General features: G+C 41.3%; 1 protein-coding gene across 11 annotated transcripts; it reads right to left on the reverse strand.

The window, feature by feature from the left end:
- Window positions 1-378: 378 nt before the first annotated feature.
- On the reverse strand, window positions 379-9,353 carry LOC118401879 (zinc finger protein 37 homolog). Of its 11 annotated transcripts, XM_052476646.1 has the most exons (6): window positions 8,535-9,353; window positions 7,585-7,724; window positions 7,078-7,162; window positions 6,554-6,960; window positions 6,410-6,484; window positions 379-6,337 (listed from the first exon to the last, which is right to left on the reverse strand). In XM_052476646.1, exons 1-6 carry the CDS (start codon window positions 9,019-9,021, stop codon window positions 5,663-5,665), a joined length of 1,869 nt encoding a protein of 622 aa, XP_052332606.1. In that variant the 5' UTR covers window positions 9,022-9,353; the 3' UTR covers window positions 379-5,662. The 11 variants fall into 11 exon arrangements, with proteins under 11 accessions (XP_052332606.1, XP_052332601.1, XP_052332597.1 ...); XM_052476641.1 differs by having other exon boundaries at window positions 379-6,484; XM_052476637.1 differs by having other exon boundaries at window positions 379-6,520.
- Window positions 9,354-9,477: the final 124 nt, after the last annotated feature.

Below are 9,477 nucleotides of genomic sequence, written 5' to 3' on the forward strand. Positions count from 1 at the left end.
GATGAAACCATGATCCAGAGCGCTCAGGACCTCAGACTAGGGCATAGGTTCACCTTCCAACAGGACAACGACAAGTCTCTGAATGTCCTTGAATGGCCCAGCCAGAGCCCAGACTTGAACCAGATCAAACATCTCTGGAGAGACCTGAAAATAGCTGTGCAGCTACGCTCCCCATCCAACCCAACAGAGCTTGAGAGGATCTGCAGAGAAGAATGTGAAAAACTCCCCAAATACAGGTGACTTGAGGCTGTAATCGCTGACAAAGGTGCTTCAACAAAGTACTGAGTAAAGGGTCTGAATACTTATGTAAATGTACTATCAGTGTATGGTATTTTTTTTAAATATAAATTAGCAACATTTTCTAAAATACTGTTTTTGCTTTGTCATTCTGGGGTATTGTGTGTAGATTGATGAGTGGGGGGGAAAGCAATGTTATCAATTTTAGGATAAGGCTGTAACCTAACAAAATGTGGTCTGAAGGGTCTTAATACTTTCTGAAGGTACTGTATGTGCACTATTTCTATGATTCCCGTTCTGAAGCTTCGTTTTTGCGTCTTTTACTTTCGGTTTATGTACATCAACGAGCTGACAATACAATATTTTTGGTTATGGAAAATATATTTCACAGCAGTTTAGATGGTACAATGATTGTCTACACTTTACTTGCTTATTTTGTCACACAAACTGACATTTGGCAAACTATTACAATTTTAGCAACCAGGAAATGGCGGAGCGATTTCTACATAGTGCATCTTTAATCAAATGGATAGTCATGACACAGTCATACCAAGGCAACCAAACCAATCCAGTGACAGATATATCAAGACACAAGACAGAAGTCTTGGCAAAAGTAATAAACCAGAACAGTGAACAAAGAGAAGAGCACCTTTAGGTTTTCTCTTTAGCCCTCTGTGATGTTAGCCAGGGGTAGCATAGCATTCCTGGACCCCAATGATGGCCCCGCAGTATGAGCAGTGGAAGGGCATATCCGAGGCGAAGTCTATCACGCCCTCCAGACACACCATACAGTAGCTGTGCCCACAGGGCAGCTGGCGCCAGTCCTTATGTCCTGGCACACTGGGCATATTAGCATCACCTCCAGCTGGGTTCTCCTTGAGGGAGGAATGGTACATTTATTGTCCATCTTGCTCCCTTCCTGTTGTTCAAAGACGATTGGAGCAGAAGGCAGAAATGTGGAGTGTAATCCCAGAGAGTTCAAAGTTGCCTGTTTCAATGGTAGCCACATGCTGAAGTGAATGGCATGTTAACACAGTAGGTAATGAGCCCTGGGAAGGTCTGTGCAACTAAATCAAACAAAATAACCTCCCTATAAGGTCGTCCGTGAGTCCTTGCCTGTGTGTATTTCTCTGGGAGAGTCTCAGTTGGATACTCCTCACATCCTCTGTCCTTGCCTCCTTCTAAAAACTAATTGGAGAAGGTCCAAGTGGAGAGACCTCTGCCTTTCTCATCCAATGAGTTTTGAAGAGGCAGGGAGAGAGGACGCAAGGAGTGTGAAATTGAGATTCTCCCTCTCTCGGTGTGCAATTCAAGCATTCAAAATTGAAAGCAAAGTTCACTCATATGTTGCAAAATGCATGACACTGGCTGTATTTCTGTATTTCGAAAGTAATACATCTTGAAAACTTATCGCTGACATACAAAACATTGGGACTATATCAACAATGAACTAATGAAACAAATACCTAAAGATCGTTTTTGGGTGGAATTTTCCTTTAACCCATACCATTTTAAACTTCAACGGGGCAGGGATGTCCCAAGGAAACTGGATAGCAAGGACCAGTTATGACATCTTTGCGGCTGGAATTTTTGAATATGCTATAAAATAGAATATGCTACTGTAACATACATTAAGTTTTGGAAAAAAGGGAAGAGACTAACACATCAGAAGTGTCTGGTTGTGTGAATGTTTAAAAGTCATTAGTCAAACCAAAAATACAGGTGATGTCTTTTATTGCCAGACAAAGGTCCAAATTGTGGCTGTGATTGTTACACAATCAGGAATTCCCACAAGATTACTACAGTACTTACCAAAATCCATATAATAAAACACAGACCTTTGATTAGTATTTTCACGCAGATTACAAAAACTATTTTCCAGTAAAACATGTTTTTTTTTAATTGGATCACAGATTACAGCATTTTGGGTTAGAATTTAATACAATTAGTTGACAAAAAAAGCTATGAAGTAATATTTCGAATATCTTCCGAAAATAAACCAGGGACATCAGCTATAATTGCATAATACATGAAATAACTTCTCACTACACATTAAAAGGAAACAACATACTTCCCATTTTGAACTAAGTCATGTGTTTTTAGAGAAACTTCCCTACTTCTATAAAGGAAAAAGTAAGGAGGATGTTTACCTGACAAACACAGCAGTACGGATAAAAAAGAATGAGAGAACGTTGCTGCATTACTAAAGTATTTGGCATAATGGTTTAGTAAGAGTTAGAGATAAAAGTATCAAACTTAACACCCATCTCTAAAACAATTTATAAACAAAGATACAAAAGGAACAATATGTTGGTATTTACAACAAAGTGATGATATGTATCATGAACACAGATTGTGGTCTGAAAATAATCTCAAACTATAATCTCAGCCCAGATCCCTTGTGTTTTGTCCAACGAAATACAGTGTAAAGACCGAGAGACAGTTTTCCAGACCCAGATTAAAGGAATCATTTTGGCATTGAAGTCTCATCTACTTCCCCAGAGTTAGATGAACTGATAGATACCATTTTTACGTCTCTGCATATACATTTGAAGTCAGAAGTTTACATACACCATAGCCAAATACATTTAAACTCAGTTTATCACAACTCCTGACATTAAATCCTAGTAAAAATTCTGTCTTAGGTCAGTTAGGATCAACACTTCATTTTAAGAATGTGAAATGTCAGGATAATAGTAGAGAACTATTTATTTCAGATGTGATTTATTTCATCACATTCCCAGTGGGTCAGAAGTTTACATACACTCAATTACTATTTGGTAGCATTGCTTTTAAATTGTTTAACTTCTGTCAAACGTTTCAGGTAGCCCTCCACAAGCTTCCCACAATAAGTTGGGTAAATTTTGGCCCATTCTTCCTGACAGAGCTGGTGTAACCGAGTCAGGTTTGTTGGCTTCCTTGATCGCACACTTTTTCAGTTCTGCCCACAAATTTTGTATAGGATTGAGGTCAGCGCTTTGTGATGGCCACTCCAATACCTTGACTATGTTGTCCTTAAGCCATTTTGCCACAACTTTGGAAGTATGCTTGGGTTCATTGTCCGTTTGGAAGACCCATTTGCGACCAAGCTTTAACTTCCTGACTGATGTCTTGAGATGTTGCTTCAATATATCCACATTATTTTCCTCCCACACGATGCCATCTATTCTGTGAAGTGCACCAGTCCCTCCTGCAGCAAAGCACCCCCACAACATGTTGCTGCCACCCCCTGTGCTTCACAGTTGGGATGGCGTTCTTCAGCTTGCAGGCCTCCCCCTTTTTCCTCCAAACATAATGAGGGTCATTATGGCCAAACAGTTCTATTTTTGTTTCATCAGACCAGAGGACATTTCTCCAAAAAGTATGATCTTTGTCCCCATGTGAAGTTGCAAACCGTAGTCTGGCTTTTTTATGGCGATTTAGGAGCAGTGGCTTCTTCCTTGCTGAGCGGCCTTTCAGGTTATGTTCGATATAGGACTCGTTTTACTGTGGATATAGGTACTTTTGTACCCGTTTCCTCCAGCATCTTCACAAGGTCCTTTGCTGTTGTTCTGGGATTGATTTGCACTTTCGCACCAAAGTACGTTCATCTCCTTCCTGAGCGGTATGACGGCTGCGTGGATCCATGGTGTTTATACTTGAGTACTATCGTTTGTACAGATGAACGTGGTACCTTCAGGCGTCTGGAAGTTGCTCCCAAGGATGAACCAGACTTGTGGAGGTCTACAATTTTTTCCTGAGGTCTTGGCTGATTTCTTTTGATTTTCCCATGATGTCAAGCAAAGAGGCACTGAGTTTGAAGGTAGGCCTTGAAATACATCCACATGTACACCTCTAATTGACTCAAATTATGTCAATTAGCCTATCAGAAACGTCTAAAGTCATGACATTTTCTGGAATTTTCCAAGCTGTTTAAATGAACAGTCAACTTAGTATATGTACATTTCTGACCCACTAGAATTGTGATACAGTGAATTAAGTAAAATAATCTGTCTGAAAACAATTGTTGGAAAAATTACTTGTCATGCACAAAGTATATATCCTAACTGACTATAGTTTGTTAACAATACATTTGTGGAGTGGTTTACAAACTAGTTTTAATGACTCCAACCTAAGTGTGTCAACTTCTGACTTCAACTGTGTATACAAAATGATGTGGACATCCCTTCAAATCAGTGGATTTGGCTATTTCAGCCACACGTGGATAAAATCAAGAACACCGCCATGCAATCTCAATAGACAAACATTGGCAGTAGAATGGCCTTACTGAAGAGCTCAGCGACTTTCAACATGGTACCGTCATAGGATGCCACCTTTCCAGCAACTCAATTTGTAATATTTCTGCCGTAGTAGAGCTGCCCCGGGCAACTATATGTTCTTATATTATGAAGTGGAAACATCTAGGAGCAACAACGGCTCAGCCGCGAAGTGGTAAGCCACACAAGCTCACAGAATGGGACCGCCGAAGCACGTAAAAAAAATTGCCTGTTCTCAGTTGCAACACTCACTACAGAGTTCCAAACTGCATCTGGAAGCAACGTCAGCACAAGAACTGTTAGTCGGAGCTTCATGAAATGGGTTTCCATGGCCGAGCAGCCGCACACAAGCCTAAGATCACCATGCGCAATGCCAAACGTTGGCTGGAGTGGTGTAAAGCTCGCCACCATTGGACTCTGGAGCTGTGGAAACGCGTTCTCTGTAGTGATGAATCACACTTCACCATCTGGCAGTCTGACAGACGAATATGGGTTTGGCGGATGCCAAGAGAACGCTACCTGCCCCAATGCATAGTGCCAACTGTAAAGTTTGACCATCTCATTCCGATATCAACGAGCAGGTGTCCACATACTTTTGGTCATGTAGTGTAGTTTCGCAAGCCAATTCTAACTAGCGTTAGAGCAATGACCGGAAATCTATGTTATCTACTAGCATACTAGCAGTTACTATAGACTTACAGTCATTGTGCTAGTGAGCAACTTCCTTCAAACTGAATGCAGAGTCATAAAAATGGTATCCATGAGTTCATCTGACTCTCTGGAAGTAGATAAAGGGCTTCATTGCCAAAATCCCGAAGAGTCTCTTTAAGCCTAGTCCAGCATGCGCAATAGAAAAACTCAATTGAAATTACTTTTTGGTTTAAAATTAAGCATAATCTGTGTCTGGAAAACAGGCCCTTACCGTATTAGAACATTATGGTTGTCAACAACATCAGTGTCCACTGAAGCTTACACTCTGATGATCATTCTGGACAATCCAAACCTGATTGCAATTTACCATCATAGCACCTTATCAAAAATAACCAACATGGTTGGTTATAATGAGGAATGGACATTCAGTAGTTTCAGTTAGAGGTAGGACAGTTTTGTAAGGTGGCCTACAGAAGGCTGCTCATGCTTTTAGCAGTTGTCTTTCGCCGGAAAATGTGCTATTTCGCTGTCGTTCCCAAGTGATCAATGCTGTGTTTCTCAAGATTCCGGAAGATTCTGAAGCTCTTGGAGCAGAAGGAGCAGGTGAAAGGTCTCTCACCAGTGTGAAAGCGCAGATGAGCCTTCAGATTGTCCCTGAGACGAAAGCTCTTCCCACACTGGGGGCAGCTGTGAGGTCTCTGCCCTGTATGGAACCGTTCGTGCCTGCGGAGGCTTTTCCGCAGGGCGAACGTTTTGGAGCACTGGGAGCAGGAGTAGGGCTTCTCACCGGTGTGGAAGCGCTCATGCCTCCTCAGGATCTTCCTGCGCTTGAAGCGCTTCCCACAGATCTTGCAGCCATGGGCGCGGCTTGAGGAGAGGACCCCTTGCAGCCGCCAGACACCGTTCCCACACTGAGTGAAGCAGCAAAGGCGTCGGCCCGTGTGGAGGCCTTGGTGGGTCTTGAGGTCCTTTGGCATGGGGAACCTCTTCTTGTCATGACAGTTGCTACCATTAGCCTTCTTCCCTCCAGAGTTCTTTCTTCCGGGCACCAAAAGCAGGTTCACCAGCTGGACAGAGCAAGGCCTCGTCAACTTCTGCTCCAAGGAGGTCTGGTCCAGCTTGAAGTCCACGTTCTTCTTTGTCTGGTCCAGCTTGAAGTCCACCTTCTTTGTCTGGTCCAGCTTGAAGTCCACCTTCTTCTTCTTTGTCTGGTCCAACTTGAAGTCCACCTTCTTCTTCTTTGTCTGGTCCAACTTGAAGTCCACCTTCTTCTTCTTTGTCTGGTCCAGCTTGAAGTCCACCTTCTTCTTCTTTGTCTGGTCCAGCTTGAAGTCCACCTTCTTCTTCTTTGTCTGGTCCAGCTTGAAGTCCACCTTCTTCTTCTTTGTCTGGTCCAGCTTGAAGTTCACCTTCTTCTTCTTTGTCTGGTCCAGCTTGAAATCCACCTTCTTTTTCTGGTCCAGCTTGACATCCACCTTTTTCTTCATTAGAGCAGAGGGAGCGTTTGTTACACCCATAAATTTCAACATACTCTTAGCCTGTACAGGAACCAAAGCCCCATCTGAGGAGGATGGGCTGTAGGCTGTCCCTTTGGCGGTGCTGTAACTGGCCTGCTGGGGCTCCATCTGGGTAGGCTTTTCTTTACATGCAGGCTGTCGTGTTATGTCCTCCTCTGCCTTTGGGACCATTTGGCAGATGACTTTAGTCTCACATTCTATGTTGATTCCATTCTCAGTTTCTGTCTTGAGGGGCTGGGGTTTCTGCTTAGTTGGGGAGCTTTGAACAGGAACATAAAGGTGTATTGGATCCACAGTGGCTGGAGGACAGAAAATAAAATAGTTGTTAAATAGTACCCTCAACCCTTCATAGCAAATATATTTCGGTGTCTATAGCTTCACTACTACCTCCTAGAATAAATGTGTTTTTTTTTTACCAGAATAGATCACTTGTTCTTCTTCTGGCTCAGTGGTTGTTGAAGATTTTGTTTTCAGACTAATCCCCTCCACCATCTCCACAACCTGATGACAGATGACAAGCCAAAAAGACAACTACTTAGGTTCTGTAATACAGGTGTCAGCTAATCAAATTAGCTTGAAGCCTACAAGTAAAAAGGGCATTAGTCCTAGTAACAAACAAACACATCTTATGGTTCACAATGAAGCCCTTTATCTACTTACCCACAGTCAGATGAACTCGTGGATACTATTTTTGTCTCTACATCCAGCATGAAGGAGGTTTGAGGTAGTTTTGTGAGCCAATGCTAATCAGCATTAGCACAATGACTGGAAGTCTATGGTAACAGCTAGCATGCTAGTTAGCAACTTCCTTCAAAATGCACATAAAGACAAATTATACAAGTTCATCTGACTCGAAGGAAGTAGATAAAGGACTTCATTGCCAAAATCACAATGTATCCCTTTAACCCAAACAACTCACTGACCTTCTCTTCTAGAACAGAGCACTTGAGTTCAGCAGGCTGATTTGCCTTCAGCAGGGGGATACGATGTGCAGGACCCTCCTCCTCATTGCTCCCATTCAAAGAACCACTGCCTCCCTCCAAGGACAAGCACTGTTTTGGGTCTGGAGAATGCATGGGAAAGGGGAGGGGTAGAAAGCAAAGCACACAAACATTCCATTTGTTAGACAGCATGGTGCAGATCACTACTGACAATAATAACAATAAAGAGATTAAACAAATCAGTAATTGTGTGTATTTCTTTGTTATTTTTTGCCTCCAAAAATGTTGTTTGTTGACATAAATCATAAAAAGTCATACAATTATTTTTTTTAATGATTTCAACAGTCACATTCAGAGAGAAAGATGATAAGAGTCATAATGCATACTAAACCGTGTGTATTTACTCAAATTTGGAAAATTTAACATATGGCTCTCGTGAGAACACGATTGTATACTTGCTTCAAAGTATCCAGAAGAATTGTTTTGTTGAGATGCACTCTCTGCAGAGCAACAATGTTTGCTACAGGACAATGAGACCCGATGTTTTAATTTAAAAAATGTATGCCAAACAAAAACCATTGACTTCAAATCATACAACTCTATACACAATGGCTACTTTGAACAATTTACACAGTAAATACATAAACTGTGCAGATGCAGTCTGGTAACATAATTATGGTAAAATGTCCGTTTCATTATGTTACCCAACTTTATCTGCACAAGTTCTTCCTGTAAATGTGTTTTTGTAAAATTGTCAGTGGAAATTGTTAAAATGAGTATTTGTGCATTGAGTTGTATGGTTTGCTAAACTTTGAAATCAATGTGTTTTGTTTGGTATACATGTTAATCTGAAAAAACATAGACTTTCTGCGTAAATCCGTTACCATGGATTTACCAGTGTAATGAAGTACTACTAACGTTAGCTAACATACTTTCATATAGCTCTAAGGACGTTGTTGTTTCCTCATCCACTTGAACTCCGATACTGCGAAGACATTTTTTGCCAGACTTTTTTACAGCGTCCACTGTTTGCAAGGTTTCATTTTGTTCACTCCGCCCTTCAATGAGAATAGTGGTTCCCGAAGCAAGGAAGCGACTCTCGAACAGTTTCGTTATTTCCACCACCGCCACCTTTGCAAGTGAATCCAAAACAGACGCAATCTGGGTTTCAAAATTCACATCGTCGGAAACAGACATGGTGACAGCTAATAGTGAGCGCGCGGTAAGAAATCGAACTAAAATCGAACAAATGTTAAAACCAAAAAGCTTAACATGGCGAGATATTAAACTGTGTTTATCATCAACCACATGGTCTGAGAAACCGGGGGCGTGTCTCTGACGTTTAATGAAAAAAAAGTACGTGTTTCCACAAGTTACCACAGCCACAAAGTATATCGTAAAAATAAATGAAATTTTCATTTAAGGTTAGGCATAAGGTTAGCAGTGTGGTTAAGGTTAGGTTTAAAATCACATTTTAAGAAGATAAATTGTAGAAATGGGCGGGGTTTAGTATTTGGTGGCTGTGCTAACTAGTGACGACCACACGTACGCTTAGCGTCTTGTGTCAAATACATTCTATTTCCGGGGAAAGCGTGGTGCGTAATATGGTAATATCTCATTATGTAATATGGGGGAAATAAAATAATATTAACAGTGAGAGATAATTGTTGTTATTATCTTATCTGAGTTTTATGGTACACACACACAGTATTGTACAACTAACTAAATCCTATTTTCCCGAAATCCTAAACCTAACCCATACTCTTACCCCAACCATAACCTTAACCCATAAACCTAACTCTAAAATTAACCCTGGCTCCTAACTCCTAACCTTAACCCTAAACCCTAGAAATAGGGTTTAGGGACTTCTGGTCC

Source organism: Oncorhynchus keta, chromosome 23 (genome assembly GCF_023373465.1).
Source record: "Oncorhynchus keta strain PuntledgeMale-10-30-2019 chromosome 23, Oket_V2, whole genome shotgun sequence".
Lineage (NCBI taxonomy): Eukaryota > Metazoa > Chordata > Actinopteri > Salmoniformes > Salmonidae > Oncorhynchus > Oncorhynchus keta.

Bases quoted from the DNA above. Each gene is read 5' to 3' on its own strand.
- LOC118401879 (XM_035799539.2), bottom strand. From the start codon at position 9,021: ATGAAAATTTCATTTATTTTTACGATATACTTTGTGGCTGTGGTAACT. The intron at 7,725-8,534 runs GTATGTTAGCTA...TGCATTCTCCAG, and splicing joins GTCCTTAGAGCTATATGAAA to ACCCAAAACAGTGCTTGTCC. The intron at 7,163-7,584 runs GTCAGTGAGTTG...ATCTGTCATCAG, and splicing joins GCTCTGTTCTAGAAGAGAAG to GTTGTGGAGATGGTGGAGGG.